The sequence below is a fragment of the Marmota flaviventris genome, chromosome 2 (genome assembly GCF_047511675.1).
Source record: "Marmota flaviventris isolate mMarFla1 chromosome 2, mMarFla1.hap1, whole genome shotgun sequence".
Classification (NCBI taxonomy): Eukaryota; Metazoa; Chordata; class Mammalia; order Rodentia; family Sciuridae; genus Marmota; species Marmota flaviventris.
The window spans coordinates 153,904,987-153,922,920 of record NC_092499.1 but is presented as its reverse complement, the minus strand read 5'-3'; the positions used below and the strand labels follow the sequence as shown (position 1 = coordinate 153,922,920).

The window sequence follows — 17,934 nt, the reverse complement described above, 5'->3', positions numbered from 1 at the left end:
CCTTTGTGTAGCAATGGGGTAAAGTATGTAGACAATGGAACTTACCTTCAAATGCACTTTTTGAGACTCTTATTTTCTTTGTATTTTATATATTATCTTTTAAGATTTAAATTTCCTATATAATAATAGCAGAAATTGAAGGAAAAGATGTTTCCTCCAAGACTTGCCTATAAGGGATTTTCTTCACAGAGAACATGTCCTGCCCTGTCCCTGCATGGGGTGCTTTTTCTATCTTTTTCTGTGGAAACATGACCCCCATCCAGCCCAAATGTCCCTGGATGCCACCCACCAGGGCAGCTGTGAATGGCCAGTTTCAAACCTGCAAGATTTCCCTGCCATTCTGAATCCCTTCCTGTGCCCAGGTGGTGATGATCTGCTCAGGAAAGGCAAAGCCACTACCATCATCAACATTGGAGAAGAAGCGCAGGCCTGAGCACACAGACACAAGGGACGAAGTGGTAGGGGTAGTGTGGCAGCCATTCTCTGTTGGGACCTGCACAATGGAAAAAGAAGATACCCTGAGCACATGGGTGACTGGAAGCCAGAGCGTCTACATGTTTTAATGGCTTTCCACCCTCATCAGCCTGTGCTCAGCACATTACCTTCTCATTGAGGTATAAAACAAGAACAACTCAGGTTATCATTAGCTCCTTTTCCTAGACAAAAGAGGCAGGATACCATCATAGGATATGTCTAAAATCACATGGATCTTCAGGGAAAAGACCAGGGATCTGCACCCAGGGACCCTGACCGGGGGCTCTCTCAATGACCCTCAGGCATCTGCTCTAGTACTGTCCATTTGAGGCCTTATACCTGGGTGGCCTACCATCAGTCCTGGCCAGCACATCACTTAACAGAGAGACCATAAAGGGGTTTTGACACTTCTCCTCTCAGGTGGTGACAGTGTGTACCTGGCCTTACAAAGGAAGAGCCTGGGAAGGTACATGCCATGCCAGGTAAATTAACTTCGAGAAAAGAAATGAGAGGCCCAAAAAGAAGAAAAGAAATGGCCCATGAAGAATAATATTTCCTTACAACTCAGAGACCCACAGCTCATGGTTGAGGAGTGTTAGTGAGTTTTATAAAGAAGGCATAATCTCTCAGCCAGAAAGCTGCCTCTAAGACTTCAGTAGTATAAGAATTTAAAGGGCAAGAATGATTTCCATGCTGTTTTCTGCCCCAGGTAGGGTCCTTCCCAATAAGCCTCTGTTGTCTGGGACTAAAGGACTAGGGATGGCAGCACTTCCTGAATATCAGAGACCTCTGCTCACCACCCCCAGCCTCCCTCCACACACAGGAATATCTTCTCCCTGCCCTGCATGGTATCTGTGACAGCCTTGATGGATGTCTGTATACAGTGGATGTGTGTGAATGCAGTATGTATACACGGGGTACACAAATACAATGGATGTGGATGTATAAACAGTGAGTGCACATGAACAGTGAACAATGTGGGTTTGCAGTATGTGTGTGTGTGTGTGTGTGTGTGTGTGAGCGTGTGTAGTGTGCATGTACACTGCAGAGTATGGGATGATGAGGGAAGATGACTCAGTGTCTGCAATGCCCAGGAGAACAGGAGCAGCTTACCAAGAACAGAAGTGAGAGGGCCGTGCTGCACTGGGAGGGGCTGCAGCCTCTAGCACATCTGTAACTGCAGGACCTCAGCAGGTTAGGCTGCTGGGTAAGGAGTCCACTGATGGGAAATGTGGGACCCTCAGTCCTCTTCAGCTGTCAGCCTGGGGCCTAGGGGTGAATGATGACCCCTTTGGAAAGAGCCACAGCTACTCTAAGACCCTGCGCCAGAGGCCAACAGTGGCAAACAGGGACAGCTTTATTCAGAGGCGGTGACTAACTTGACCAGCATGGAACATGACTCACTGGTTCTCCAGTCTTTCTCACCTGTAGGGCTAACACCTCTCTGCAACACTGGCTGCTGAGTTTCTTCTTCACCTGTTCTCATTAACTCTAGTCAGATGTACCCACCCCTGGTAAAAGACAGCACTACTGGTTCTACATGATGCCACCAGCAAAGAAGCATCCACACTACATCTTCAGAGCAACTATGCCATCCTGCCCCAGTGCTGAGAGAAACTGTGCTAGGCTAGTGTTCACTGAAAAAAATCCTAATTTAAATAGCTGCCTGAAATTCACTCTCCCCAGCCCCTGGAGATGGGATCTGTGAAAAAGATAAAATGCAGGACTACAAAATGGGGAGAACTCAGCTAAGGAACACTGAGGACCAATTCTAGATAAGATACAGCAGAAGCCTTCAGGAGCCAACTCTCAATACCCAATGGGGAAGGGAAGGGAAAGGAGGGAGTTCTCTTTCGGAACATATTACCACACCTACAATTGAGAAGACTCACTGAGGAAATGCTGTGTACCGTGCATTGTTCATTATCCTCCAGAACCCCTAAAATAGTTGACTTGACTGTCTCCATCTTACAGATGGGACTAAAGCTCAGAGAAAATGAGTAACTCATCCTGTGATGCCCAGCTGGAAAAAGCAACATTGAATCACCCCCAGGTCTGTGTGGTTCCAAAATCTAAGCCACATAGCTTCACTTGTGCACACACTGAGCCAGCTCCTGAGCAGCTCAAGTGGTGACAGCAGCAGGGAGGCCAGCATCCTCAGTCATCAGGGAATGACAACAGTTACTGCTGGATTTTGAGATTTAATTGCTACATTTTACCTGACAATGAGACCAGGGCTTGTTTGATTTGAGCAGGGTAGAAGATTCCAGAAGTGAAGCAGGCTCATGACTGAACAGGCCAACTTGGAATTCCGCAAGACTCACTCTGCCATCTCCATCCTGATCCAGTTTGTTAAACAGGTCTTCAAGTTCCTAGACAAAGACCACCACCTTCAGGTTACCTCCCTCCCTCCTTCTGGCTCCAAGCACCCAGCAAAGGCAGTCTGCTTGTCCTTTTCCAAACTCAAAGGTGTCCAGGCCACTTTCCTAAGGCCTCCTGACTCTGTCTTGTGAAACTTACATAGCCTCACTGGGTTCAGGCCCACTTTGAGACAGCAGCATCTAAACTTTCTAATTCCTCAAATACTCAGTGTCTACTGGGGACAGAAACTTGCTGGACCCTGAGGAGATGTACACAGGAAGCATGGCCTGGTCCCATGGTTCACAGACCTACAAGGGCACAAGGCTACAAACAACCCTTAACAAGGTAGGACCTGCCCAGCGCCATGACTGCCCTCCATCCAGCACCTACTCAGGATGGGAGCCACCAGCTGCTGTGAATACAGGCAGGCTCAGAGATACTGTACTGGGTTGAGAAGTAGAAGGGGGTCATGCTGAGAAGGGAAAGGGTGTTCATTCCAGACAAAGGAGGATTTTGAGTGAAGGCATTAGAAGTCCCCAGCATGTTTGACAGCATAATAAATTTGCGAGGTATCTGGGGGTTTAGCTTTGGGCAGAAGCATTGGGAGCCACTAAATGACTTTAGATCAGAAATTGTTAGAACTGTTCCAGTGTCTGAAGGGTGAAGGGATTTTCCAGACCCAACACTAAACTATGACCACAACAAAGCTGCTAGGGTCTCACCTCTTTCTCAAGTCCATGGAGTCCGATGCTCTGGCAGACCACAGCCAATTCCTGCTCATTCAGGTGGCCACTGCTGCCAACCCCCAACTCTTCCCAGATGCCCCGTACCTGCCTCTCAGGTGAGTCCAAGGAGGGACTGCAGGGCTTTTGGGAGCTCCCAAAGACCTCAGAACTCCAGGTTTGCAGCTGGCCTGAAGCAAAGGAGATTCACAGTTAAACACTGATAAATACACAATAAAATATTCAGCCTTAAAAAGAAGGTGGGAGCTGGGTGCCGTGGCGCACACCTGTAATCCCAGCAGATCGGGAGACTGAGACAGGAGGATGGCAAGTTCAAAGTCAGCCTCAGCAACAGTGAGGTGCTAAACAACTCAGTGAGACCCTGTCTCTCAATAAAATACTGGGGATGTGGCTCTGTGGTTAAGTGCCCCTGAGTTCAATCCTCGGTACCAAAAAGAGAGGGGTGGGGAGGGGGAAGGTAGGGACAGGAAGGAAGAGGACAAGGAAATCTTACCATTTGTGACATCACGGATAGATCTGGAGGACATTATGCTAAGTGAAATAAGCCAGGCACAGAAGGACAAAAACTGCATGGTTCCACATATAAGTGGAATACATGGAACTCTTGGTAATAGAGAGTATAATGGAGGTTACCAGGGGCTGGGCTGGGCTGTCTGGGGGAAAAAAAGATGTTGGCTAAAGAATACAAAGCTTCAGTTATAAGATGATTAAGTACTGGAAACCTAATGTACAATATAGTAACCACAGTTAATAATCACGTATTGACCACCAAAATATGTGAAAAGAGATCTGAAGTGCTCTCAGGAAATACATATAAAAGTAACTATGTGAGGCAAGGGTTTGCTACATAATCATTTCATAGCATATTACATATGTCAAATCATCATGTTGTATAGTTTAAATATATGCAGTTTAAATATATTTGTATCTGTCAATCAAGTAAAGCTGGAGGAAAAATGCCAACAATAATTAAAGCCTGTGTTCCAAGTTGAAGCATCTAGGGGAAGCACATCAATGCTGGCAATTTATTCAGAAATCAGATGGACCAGTGGAAGGACAGGTGCACACACGGGAGTTGAAAAACAGATGTTTCCAGGTAGAGCCTAGGTGGTAGGTACATCATGGGTTCATAGTACCCGTTCTTTCCATTATGTGTTTAAGAATTTTCCTAACAGAATGTTGAGGGAAAAATCTGCTCTACCTGAGGAAGGCTTTGTGGAAGGTAACTTACTAAAGTCTGACCACTTCAAGTACTTAAAAGACGGCTCTATTTATAACAAAAGGCCAGCTTTTCTAAGTCTTTTTCTTTTTTATTTTTACTTCCATAAATCAATATTTCTTTCTCTTTTTGAAGTGCTGGGGATTGAACCCAAGGATTCACACATGCTAGGCAAGTACTATACCACTGAGCTATGCCCTCAGCCCAAGACCAGCTTTTTAACAATTTAATTTTGAAACTCCTCAAACCCACCCAAAAAGAAGAATACAGTGAAGCCCAACATACTTGCTCCTCAGGCTCAGCAATGAGAAGACTCTACCATGTGTAACCTTTCCTCTTCAGCTGATTGGCTTCCTGATGTGTTTAAAACTTGTGGAGGAGGACAGACATTGGGGCATCCTTGAGGATGTATCTATGGTGAGCTATCCTGAGACAGATATGCCCCTTTACAAGCCATTCACATTGCCCAGCCCATTGCAGGAGGAAGGGTCACTTCCACTGAAAGCAGACTTGAAGCAATGCAAGTTCTGTTTCAGTGGTCTGGATCTGTCAGGTAGATGAGCCATGTTGACATTAATTACTTTCCTAATGCAACTAGTAGTATGAAAGCCATTGTCTCCCCAAGAAATGGTAGGCCTATATGCTTATGAATGATGTGGGGAAATGATGCTGTTGAGGAAAACACGGGAAAGGACCTGCAGCCCAGTGTGACGGAAATCACAGGGTACCCTGCCCAAGGGTGAGGGTTTTGGGGAGCAGGACACTGACAGCCATAGATTCTGCCCAGAACCCACAGATGGGATAAAGCACAGCCAGTGGCCAATAGCTTCCTGGGGTAGCTTCTCACCTCTACCAGCCCTATCCACTTGCCCAACAGGCACCTCTCAGTTCCTTAATCAACTCGGGGAGCAAGAGACCTCCCATAGTCTGAAGACAGCTCCATTATGGTCAGCCAGCTCCAGACTCTTCCTCCCTATCATTGTGGCCCTGTACCCCAAAGCATTAGTTCCTCCCACCACTGTCCTCTTCAAAGACATCGAGAGTTTCCTGCTTTCCCTCATGCTGCACAGGTGTCTGACTTTAAGGACCTCAGTTTGTTCCCTACATGTTTCTCGAAACGTCCAGTTTTCCTGTTTATTGATGCACATAACATCCTCCCATTCTAACTCCTTCCCTCTTCTGAAATACCCGTCTTCTTCCTTTCAAATTTCCCCAATAGCAGTTTAAAAGCATGGCTTCAGAATTCTTTGACACTCCTGCCATTAGAACATGGAATATGTGGCCCCTCTCCTCCAATCTAGGGAGTCTTGTGACAGTTCCAACCAAGATGGCAGAAGGGATGCTTACATGACTTTTGGCCAATGTGCTATGAGGCAACCCCAGCCTTCCTTGTGGGATCATGTGCACTGGAGGCCCTGAGACATATGCTATGATGAAACCCAGCCACTCTGAGGCAATTTTCACCCAAGGCCCCAAACCCAGACCTGTGAGTGATCCTTCACACAATTTCAGATTCAGCTTTTGCATGTCTCAGGAGAGGCCCTGGACATATTATGGAGCCCCTTCTACCTTTTCACCTTCTCCAAACTTTTCCTGGGTACTCTAGTCAGTTCATTTCTCAGAAAAGCTCTACAACAGTGTCACAAGAAGTTTGATCTCTACAACCTGAAGGCCTGGCATAAAGCTTGCTTTTGTTCTCAAGCTCACTCAGTCCCTCACCTTTGGGCCTTGCTTGGGCTGTGCTAGAGAAGAGGTGCCTGGAGATTTGCCCTCCTGGGGCAGTTCCTCAGGTTTGACATGGGTGCATGCTCCTCCCACACCTACATCATCATTTTTTCACTTCTGCAGCATCACATACTCTACTGTTATCTATGTTTTACAGTGTTTGCCATGGTCATTGGTCTTGACTCCCCAGTTAACACTCTAGAATTCTTATATCATTAGAATGATATTCTTATGGGCTGAGGATGTCGCTCAAGCAGTAACGTGCTCGCCTGGCATGCACAGGGCGCTGGGTTCAATTTTCAGCACCACATAAAAATAAAGATGTGTCCACCGAAAACTAAAAAATAAATTTAAAAAAATTCTCTCTCTCTCTTAAAAAAAAGAATGATATTCTTATATCATTACAAGATAAAGTAAAAAAGAAGTCCCTGTCCTAAGAGCTTCCATTTATCTTCTCAAAGACAACTATGAAGAGTTTTTTGCATGAACTTCCAAAATGCTTCTGTATCCACAGGAGCATGTTTCACATGTGCCACTCTAGAAAGGTGAGGCTAGATTTCAGGTCCCACTCACTCCTGTGCACCCAACTTCCTTTCCCAGCTCTGGGTCTCAAGACAGTGCCACAGCAACACAAACAGCAGAGTCTTCCATTTTCCAGCTCTGCAGTGTTGTGCTAATAGACTATGATTTGCTCTTGTACTCCAACTATTGGCCTCTGTTGCTATATAAAGCTCTTAAGGAACAGGACCATGTCTTACACTGTATCTAGGGAAAGGATAGTAACTTGGTGGGTGCTAAGACAGCTCCTTCACATCAAAGAGCAGCTTTGTCCAGGCTTAGCATGCTAGGAAGGATGAGCAGGGCCAGTCCTGGGCATGACCCAAACCTGCCAGTTGAGATCATACCAGTACTCACAAACCATGAAGCATGGTAGAATCACATTGCTCCCTTGTTCAGTGGCTTCTGCCTCAAGATCTGACATCAGGGAAAGCTGAGGACCAAGTGACCACCTCATGGCTTTGATACCAACATTCTGAAAGTTCTTAGAGAAGGGGTCTACCAGGAACACCACCCAGAGTATGCATTTCCCAAGAAGTTCTTCTTGTGGCTGTGCCTTGTCCATGGATCCAGCTCTTTGAGTTTTCAAAGACCTGGTCAAAGGCAGAGAACACCAAATAGGATACTATGACATTACCTTGTGCTTCAAATAATTCATTTTGAGTCTCTTTAGCACTCTCGGCTTCTTCATCTGACTTGAGACTCTGGAAAAATGTAAGGAAAAAGATGTGAGTCCTCCAGTGGATAACACAGTGGGTGAAGCACCAGAACAAAGAGAACAGGATGCTTTGGGTGGGAGAAGGACAATGGAAGCTGCATGTCAAGCAAGCACCCCTAGGCTGAGGACTTGCAGGGTGTGGTCCCCACAGAACAGTATGCAGCATGCCTCTGGATCAATGCCCTCTCAGACGTGAAGGGCTTGGACATGAAGACGGTCGCATTCCTCATTCTGCACACTGAGGGCTCCTCAACACAACCAATCACCAGCAGGTTACACTGAAAACACAGTGAAGCCCTCACACTGTAACAGAAGAGAAATATTCTCCCTAAAACAGTACAACATGATGCTGTTGACTTCAGACACCAGCACTCAACAGGAACTGGTCAATGTTTCAGTTATGAGACATAATCTCCAAAAGAGCTTGTGACATCATCACCTTCTGCACTGTCCTTTTTCATCCACATCCGTTCATCAAATAGACCTTGCATCCCTCCAAGGTCTCTGGGGACAGCACAATGCATAGCAAGCACTTGACACTTCAGTGGCCTTCACAAGCTTGGGCCTAAGACAGCAGAGCAGGCAGGGCCATTGAAAAGTGCATGATATAAGTAAAAACCTCATGTTTCAGTGACCAAGTCAGCAGATCACAGAGTCTGCTTAAAACAAGTACTGCGCAGCCCCCTAACAGATTCCAAATGAACACCTGGAATGATCTTCAAAGCTGTCATTAACTCTCAAGGGTCAGAATCCAATTGGTGATAAACAGTTAACCTCATTTTTCTAATAAGTTCAATTCAACAAACAAGTCAGGTTTCCCTGCATTCACATTTTGGGGGTCAAAGATGACTTAAGAAGCAGAACAGCACAAACAAAGATGACGCACTTTAAGCCCAGGAGTAGATTAACTCAACCCTCTGTGCCTGAGACACAAATTTTTCAAAATAAATACAAAAGGAATGTCCTGGATCTGTTAGTGTTACACAGATATAGCAGGCCCCTGAGAGAAGAGTTATAATGTTTAAGTATGTTTTTTTTTTTTTCTTTGCATCAACAAATGTTCACAATATAAACTAATCAGTCTGGGCCCCAGAACTCTTATTAAAGATAAGTTCCCAAATCTGACCCCATCTGTCAGAAGTTGGTTCACAGAGAACAAGAGCTAGGACTTTCTGGAATCCTTAAAATATGGGTCTAATGAATCAATGATTAACTCAAAAACTGTGGACCTGCCTCCAAGGAGAGCTGGTTTCCTTGACCAATTCCAGACACTTGGGTCAAAAGGCTCAGGGCAGGTAGAAGAATCAACTCCTAAGACCCCAAGAGGGATCTTGTTATATTCTAAGTGTTTGAGACTGGTAAGACCATTGTTTTGGTGCATCCATATTCCAAATTTTGAGGCTGCATCAAAGGCATTTTCCCATTTCTATCCCTCTGCACATTTTCATAAAAATCACCTTCTTGCAGTGATAGGGAAGGTGGTGATGGAAGGAGGGGAGGGAACAAAGTATCAACTGAAAAAGAGTGCTCTGTGGCCAAGATTACCCCAAAGATAATCAGGCAAGAAGGAAATGTTACTCTCAACGTGAACCTTAGCTTCAGGCAACTTAAGATGCCCAGGAACGTGGCTGCCCTCCACATATCCTCTGGTTATCATATGGAGACTGATGAAGTGACACATTGTTTTCCCAACACTGGGCAACCTGGGGCGGGAAGGGAGGACTGACCCACCTCCACACTTTCCAGAGATGCAGAACGTCGGAGCTGGCTCTTCAGGCTGGCCTTGGCTTGCTGCTCTGGTACGTATTTGGCTTCAGCGGCAGAGTCCCATCGCTCAGGCCGGCTCCGACGGCCATACCACTTAGAGCCACTCACATATTTTGGTGGGACGGCACAAGAGGCAGCTGAAAAGAAAATGGGAGATATGAGGGATGAGCCCATGAAGTGGGTTCTGGGCCCACTCATGTGATAGGACACCCTCCAAAAAATTTATAGATTTGACACAAGAGTATGCGTCAAGATGAGCCATTATACACAGGAAAACATCTGGAAAAATGCATGAATGGTTAACAATGGCTCTCCTAAAACCAGAGGGTGGGAGACTTAGAAAGCCAGAACAGGGAGAGGGAACTTTCCACTAAACTCCATGTACTATTTACATTTTTTTCAAGCATATTTTGCTTTTGTTTATAGAATAAAGAAGTACAAAATCTATTTTTTTATGCAAAGGGGGAAAAAAAACCTCCCAATCATTCAAGAACACACTGCTCTAGAGATCTGATGACTACTTCTCTCAGCTATTCACCCAATGGGGCTGGAAAGGCATGGGTTGGTGTGGGCCAGACACAGCCAGGAGATTCTCTGCAACCCTGCAGCAGGTCTCAATGTCTGGAGCAGAGGCAGCCATGAATTTGGTTCCAGGATTTGTGAGAATCCCCTAAACCTTACACGTCCTTCTTCCTACCTCTGTTCTATACATCTGTACAATTCTAAAAAAAAGTGTATGTGGGTGGGGCAGGAAAGAGAGTTGGGAGGACAGCAGGTAAAGGCTGGGTACAGAGGGAAGAAACAACCAGAATGGGGATATCTGGAGAGAAAGTGATGGGTCCAATGAGGCAAGGTCTGTCCAAAAAACTGAGGAACACTTCATGGCAGACCCGTCTTGGGCCAACCAGAGGAACAGGGACAGAGACAGAAACTGAGAACCACAGACAAGGTTTAGTGAGGAAGATGCAGAGATCTACTTAGGACATGCTGAAGTGATAGCAGCTGGAACCACATACGGTGACTAGTGGGATACTTCAAAAGTCATCATAGGCACGAGTAATGACAATTTGAAGCAACAGGTAGCAACAAGCCTGGCCTGGCAAACTCCCCAGAGGGAACACAGCTCATGGGACATGTTGAAGATCAGAAAAAGCCTCCAAGTCAGCAGAGAGACAATGAGAATGTTTGAGAAAATTCACCAAAGTTCACAGGTTGAATACCACTGTGGAGAAGGGCTCTTGATAAAGAGCTGCCCAAAGGGTGAATGAGTAACCAATAAAGGCTCTTGCTTTTGATTCTGGCCTCTGCTGCACACAAGCTGCAGCTGGTGATGAGAGGCAGGGATCCTCTTCTTCCCTATCTGCTTAGGAGGCCCCCTTAGGTGGTATTGAAAGTGGAAATCCCTGGCACATCCAAGGTGAGGAAACGCAGGAGTGCTCATGACCCTCCTGGAATACCACTCCTGCCACAGAGAAGACCCTGGCTACCACAGCCACTAGCCACGTCCTGGGCCTCAACTACACACCTGCACACCTGGGGATGGTGCGATCCACTCTCATCTGTTCCTGCCCCTTTGTCTATGCTCAGGCCCACCCTCCCCTCATGCTACTTAGAGCAATAAGCTGCCCAGAACGACACATGCTCTTTCATAATCCTCCTCAACGTTCTCATCAGAGAAGCCCATGGAGAAACCACCCTCCATCAGGTTCTCCATCACAGACGACAGTCCACGAGGCTTGTCAGCACAGAAACAAAATGGCAGAGGAGAGGGCAATGGCAACAATGCCAGGAACAGCTCTCTAGTCCCCACAGAATCACAGGGTCTCTCCCTCTGGGGTGAGGAGCACCATAAGTCACCTGGGACTGGCATCTTTCTGGTGTACTTTGGGCCAGTCTCCTGTCGTACCACCCTCAGGGCACCTGAGGCACATGACCCAACACACCCTGCAGCAGCCCAGAGTAGAGAGCACACACTCCGCCAAAATCCTGCACACTATGTGCAGGAAATACACACAGAGCAGAAGAAAGTGTAACAAAGTCCAAAAAAGCAAAATGCATGTATTTGTACGTTCAATATTGGCTTTTCTTTAATAAAAGGAGAAAGATGACCAGGAAGCAGGGGTGATCTTCAAAATGCAAGATATATACTCACCTCGTGAAACTCTAGATGCCACTAAAGTATCCAAAGCACATTTTTCTGATCACAGTGAGGGTGACAAGAAGGAGCAGCTAAGAGACTGAAAATCAGGAAAAGGATGACATCTTGACTAGAGCAGAGGAGGCAAGCAGGGCCTGAGACCAGAGCCCTGCAGCAGCAGGAAACAGAGGGGGCAAGAAGGGGATTGAAGGCACCGGGGACATGGGATGCACATGGGGGATGGGCAGGCCAGTGAGCACAATGAGAAGGGCTGGGTGGGGGAATACTGAACCAAGCTCAACCCTGGAGAGCACAGGCAGGACTGACCTTGACTCTCCATACCACAAGTGCACAGCACCAGTTCAGCCTTTTTTTTTTTTTTTTAACCAGAGATACAGATATTTATTGAGATGGTTTTATGTAGATTTTTTTTTGTTCAAAAAGTGAAAGATCAAATAATGTAGGTAATTTAAACATAAGCTATTAATATTTTTCTGCCTTTAGTGCCCTTTTAGAAGATATATAAATTGTGATTAATCCCAAAAAGTAAAATGAAGAAATGGTGTAAAGATTATTCACTATAAGTAAAAGTACATAAAAATAGTACCAAAACTTTGATTCCTGTCCAAATGTTTATTCCTGACAAAAAAATTACTTCTTTGGAACCATTGCTATATATATGATTTTTTTGTAATAAACATTTTTTTTTTTATTTTTTGGATATCACCTGATATATTTGAGTCAAATATATGATATGTCAAGATCATTGTACTGTCATGTGTAACTAATAAAAAAAAATTCTGTAAATGAGTCAGAAACATAATAATAGTCATTCTTTATTGAAAGCACTGTATTCATTATAAAAATGATATAAGCTTAAAAATTAAAAGATAGCTCAAATATCAAGGGAGTTTAGGAGTTAGAAATTTTTCTTTCAGAATACAGGTGGTAAAATAAGTAGATGGAACATGTGCTGGGAGGAAGACAAGAGTCTTTGCAGAGGAGTCAGCAGAGATTCGAGTCTTTCTCAGGGCTATCTTTTGCACAAAAAGAAAATGTGCAGCCTAAATATACCGATTCAGCCTTTTAGCTAGCAGAGAGGGGTGTATGGAGGAGGACAAGGAGATGAAGTCTACCCACTGGCAGGAGGAACAGAATCTCAGGTGGGCATAGGACCATTCTGTTAAAGAAAGCTTTGAAATTCTAATCCAAAAGAAAACTGGACTTGATGAGAAAAAGCACAGATCCTCAATGAGTTTGTTTCTTTGTAAGAAGTAAGAACATGTGGCACAGAAGGAGAGTTTTAAGCTTAAGAGCACCACATGGCAGAGAGGTCTTCCTGTGTTGTTTGGTATAGACAAGGGAGTAGACAGCAGTAGGGCTGGGTCTCTCTTTTCTTTTCTTAAATATTTTTTAGTTGTCAATGGATCTTTATTTTACTTATTTATATGCAGTGCTGAGAATCAAACCCAGTGCCTCACACATGCTGGGCAAGCGCTCTACCACTGAGCCACAACCCCAGCCCTGGGCCTCACTTTTCTGAAGGCACTTTGATATTTCTGATTGTGTTATAAACTCCGGTGACTCAGGAAAGGCAAGTGGCCCTTTTCTCATCTTAGAGAGAAAGGTGTGAGACAAGGCATTGACAGGATCATGCAAATGGTTTGAGTGGGGCTGATTTGACTGAAGGTCTCCCTGTAACCTGCACTGTGCCCAAGGTCTCTACATCCAGCAAGGAGTAAGAAGGGAGCCTGACCAAACAGCATCTAATGGAATAATCAGGGTTCCATGTACAAGGGTTTAAAGCTGGAAAATTGGGGCTCCTCAGCAACTACTAACTGTGAGATCATGGACAAATCCCTTTCCACCTAGGGTCTCAGTTTTGTCACCTGCATAGTGGGTATAACACCACCACAGGATTTCTATGAGTGTGAAACAGAATCTAAATAATATACATAAAGCTCAGAATACACATGGCACAAGCTCTTTGTCCCCTGCCAGTTTCTTTTCTGCCCAATACTGTAATTCCATAGCCATGCACCTGTCTGACCAGTATGCCGTGGGGCACAGAGGAACTGCCGGCCACCATTTCATACTCTCTAAACTGGTCCCACAGCACATCCAGTAGGGCAGTGGTAACAAATGAGTACTGTGCATCACCTTTCACCTTGCAGATCACATGTCTCTGGGCATTTGATGGATTTATGATCTCAATGGACTCCTGGAAAGGAGGTGAAAACTACAGGCAGGTGGTGACCTTTGGTGACCACTGACCCTTGCTCTCTCTCTTTCTCTCTGCTTCTTGGTTTCCATGAGCTGAGCAGTTCTCCTCTGCCACAAACCCCCGGGATCTTATATTTTGCCTCATCTAAGGCCCAAAACAATGGAGCCAGCTGACCATGGAATGAAACCAATGAGTCAAAATAAGTCTTTTATTTTCTAAGTTGTTTTTGTCAGGTATTTTGATCACCGTGATGGAAAGCTAAGAATCTGTGACAAAGTAGATGCCATGGTGTCCTGTGCAGGTTGACAGCCTGACTGTTTGTCACCCTGAGAGCCCTGGAAAGCCACACTTCCATCAGCACTGCACTGCTCCCTCCTCCACACCCATCACACACTCCATCTGGTGAAGCCATCCGCTGCAGGCACAGCATATGTCATTAAATGCCACTACTTTACAGATGAGGAAATGAAAGGAGAAAAGGTCCAAATGTTTTGCCCAAGTCTACATAGTTTGGTAGTGACAGAAAGTGGGGTTAGAATTTAGTTTACAGAACTGCTTGGTTATACTCAGGCCATGAGTAATGAAAAGAAACTAAAGCTGACAGGAGGAAACCCTCTTACCTGATTCCAAAGAACTACTCTCTTCATCTAAGGGGCCGACACCAACAGTGGATGACAGCACAGCCACAAAACCTTCCTTAAATTCCTCAAAGTTAACCTGTATGAATTTAAGAGAGGACCATGTTACTTTAGACAGACCCACTTGATAGCCTTTGCATTTTTTTCTCAGAAACAACTGATTATTTGCCTTATAGTTTGAGAACATTCATTTTACTTTTTCCTATATGTACTTATCATATATGTCCTTAAGATTATTTACAATAGAAGAATATAATAAGAAGGCAACAATGAACCATAATCTCACCACCAAATAAACACAGTTTTATAAAAGCAGATCAACATAACTAGTAAACAGTAGCCAGATGCAGTGGTGTGTACTATAGTCCCAGCTACTTAGGAGGCTGAGGGAGGAGGATCACTGGAGCCCAGGAGTTCAAGCCCAGCTTGAGCAACATAGAGAGACCCATCTCTAAAAATGAGAAAGATTCTAAAAATTAGGAAGAAAACAGTGTATAAAAAAGAAATCCGATGACCATAAAATATTAATACATATAAAACAAATATTAATTATATCACTTTCCATCAAGAAACAGACCATCCATGTTTTAAAAAACATGTTTTGGTTTGGGCTCTTTTTTGAATTTGATTTAAATGGAATTGTAAAATTCTTGTTTTTATCTTGCTTTTATGGTTCAACATTACTTCTACAATATTCATTTAAGTTGCTGTGCATAGGTATACTTCATTCATTTTCTCTGCTGCATAGTATTCTCCTATATAACCATGCCACCATCAATCCATTGTTCTACTGACATACCTTTCCACTGTTCCCAGTGTTTAATTATTAAAAACAAACCTAATTTAAACAATGCTTCACATGACCTTTGTGATTTCTCCACGGCACACACCTAAGAACAGGAATCCTGGGTCACAGAATGTATATTACATCCCTTTAGTGAACTGAACCTTTGCTAATTTTCTTTACTTCAGTAACACTTTTTACCTAAAAATCCATTTTCTTTTATATCAAAAAATTACCCCAACTTTCTTTTTGTCAGTGTTTATATGACACATCTTTTCATCAAACTTTTAACTCCAATTATTTATGTTCTTGTTTCAGATTATCTCTTGTGAGCAGTATTATAGCTCTTTTTTTTCTAGACTATCTTTTAACTGAAATATTTAGTCTACGTATACTTAATGTAATTACTGATTATATTTGGATTTTAATCACTATTTTGTACCTTCAAATTGACCTACTTGCTTGTACTTTTCATTCTGTTGTTTGGATCATTGATTATATTTTTATATTTATATTTAAATAGTTATATTTTAGGACTCCATTTTCTCTTTATTAATGTAGAAGTTATATAGTCTTTTCCGTTCTTTTACTAATTATCTTGAAACTTGCAAAATGTATTCTTTGTTTCACAAAATTGACTATTAATCAATAATCTTGCCATGTTCTATGATAATGCAAAGCAGGTATAATGCTTAAAAAGTCCACTTACTACACTCCTGACTTTGATACCTTTGCTACCATGAATTATAGTTTTTTATATTTTCAACCCTCAAAAATGTTAATTTTAACTTTACCTAGTGGATGTTCATTTAGAATTACACTGTTTTTCATTTCTTCTTGCATTTCTGACCTTGCATCTGGGATGATTTTCCATCTATTTAAAATATGACATTTATAATTTCATTTTTCTTATATATACTGATGCCAAACTTTTAGTTTGTCTGAGATGTTTTAATTTCACATGCTATCTTTTTTCTTAGCAGAATAACAATTTATAACATATAATGATAATTTATTCTTCTAGAATAGTGGAAATTATTCTGATCCCATTTAAACAGAAAGGACCAATAAACCATAATAGTATCATACAACAAAATATATGACCTTGGCGGGGGGGGGGGACCAAACCACTGATAGATATTACATTGTGAAATTATCTCAGCAACATAATATTGAATAAAAGGAGACAAAGAGTTATGTATTGAGTATGTAGAGTATATTTTCATTTATGTAAAGTTCAGAAATAAGCAAAACAAACTTATGATATTAGTGCCAGGATGGTGGTTAACCTCTGGTGACAGAGGGACCAAAAGGCACATGAGCAGGCATTCAGGGGCTTTTATATCTTTTTGATATAAAAGAAAATGGATTTTTAGGTAAAAAGTGTTACTGAAGTAAAGAAGATTAGCAAAGGTTCAGGTCACACAGGTGTGCTTAGTTTGGAATATTCCTTGTGCTGAACATTTTGCTATGTGCTCTTTTCTCTATGCTTCAATGAAACCCAGGCAGAAATAAATCAACAGAAGAGCTATTAGGTCAAAATAGCTCTGAAGCCAGAGTTAGGCAGACAGGCAAGGGTCAGATCCAGAGACTGGAGGGATTGAAATGTTAGTTCCTTCAGAGCCCTTCCTCCACCCTTATCAAGAACCTGACCCTGCTCCAACCTGTTGTCCCAGGGATTCTCATCCCCTACAGGGAGTTGTTAATTACTCCCCCTTCCTGCACGGATCACTCCTCTCAGGCCTCTTCAGCTCACCTGTTTCCCACCTTTTGGCCATCCCACAGACTATTTCCTGGACCTAGTCACATTTGCAGGAAGGAGAAAGAGAAGGGGAAGAACAAAGGAAGCTCAGGTCATATTAAAAAGGGCAAAACCTGGGCTGTGGCTATGGCTCAGTGGCAGAGTGCTTGCCTTGCATGCATGAGGAACTGGGTTTGATCCTCAGCACCAACATAAAAATAAACAAATAAAATAAAGGCATTCTGTCCAACTGCAACTACTAAATTAATTAATTAATTATTTAATAAAAAAAGGCAAAACCTCTCACTTCTTGGGATACCAGGAAACCCTTTTAAAATAAACCCTGCTTTATATGCTTGCCTCAGCGTACTTCTCTAGTGTTATACTTCAACATGTGAGGAAGCAGAACTCATCAGTTACTCATCAGTAACTGGCAGTATCAGCACCACAGATGTTAGAGCTGCAGGTTATTCTGATTTCCAAATCTTGCAAACAACTTGAATGAGCATATCTCTGTTGCTCCCACTGAAGCCAGATTTAAAGATAGTGAAAAAACAGCCTCTACCTCAGAGCAAAGCCTGTCCAAGGAAGGGACATCACCTTTGTCCTTGGAAAGACCCACAGAGCACTCCTAGGCACATTCCCACCCTGCTAAGTTGTTTATCTACAAATAACAGGAGAGATCTGCTGGCCAGGTGTCCCGACTCAGTCAGGCTAGGTGAGGACTCATAGCAACCCCCTAGCAGCCACCAATCAGCATGAGACAGGGAAATACCTGGGATGCCAGATGACCCTCCCAGTAGTTTATGGTGTTGGGAAACCATGTAGTTCAGCATGAACACCCC

General features: G+C 43.6%; 1 protein-coding gene across 2 annotated transcripts in view; it reads right to left on the bottom strand.

The window, feature by feature from the left end:
• Ninl (ninein like) overlaps positions 1-17,934 on the bottom strand; it is a 155,587-nt gene that overhangs the window by 46,312 nt on the left and 91,341 nt on the right. Inside the window, exons 3-8 of one of the 2 annotated variants that reach the window (XM_071608682.1) lie at positions 14,547-14,643; positions 9,530-9,702; positions 7,718-7,784; positions 3,558-3,748; positions 2,694-2,846; positions 320-493 (exon numbers count right to left, since the gene is read on the bottom strand). In XM_071608682.1, the coding sequence (XP_071464783.1) occupies positions 320-493; positions 2,694-2,846; positions 3,558-3,748; positions 7,718-7,784; positions 9,530-9,702; positions 14,547-14,643 (855 nt within the window). The remainder of the gene's footprint in view (positions 1-319; positions 494-2,693; positions 2,847-3,557; positions 3,749-7,717; positions 7,785-9,529; positions 9,703-14,546; positions 14,644-17,934) is intronic. The other variant, XM_071608683.1, reaches the window with a different exon arrangement.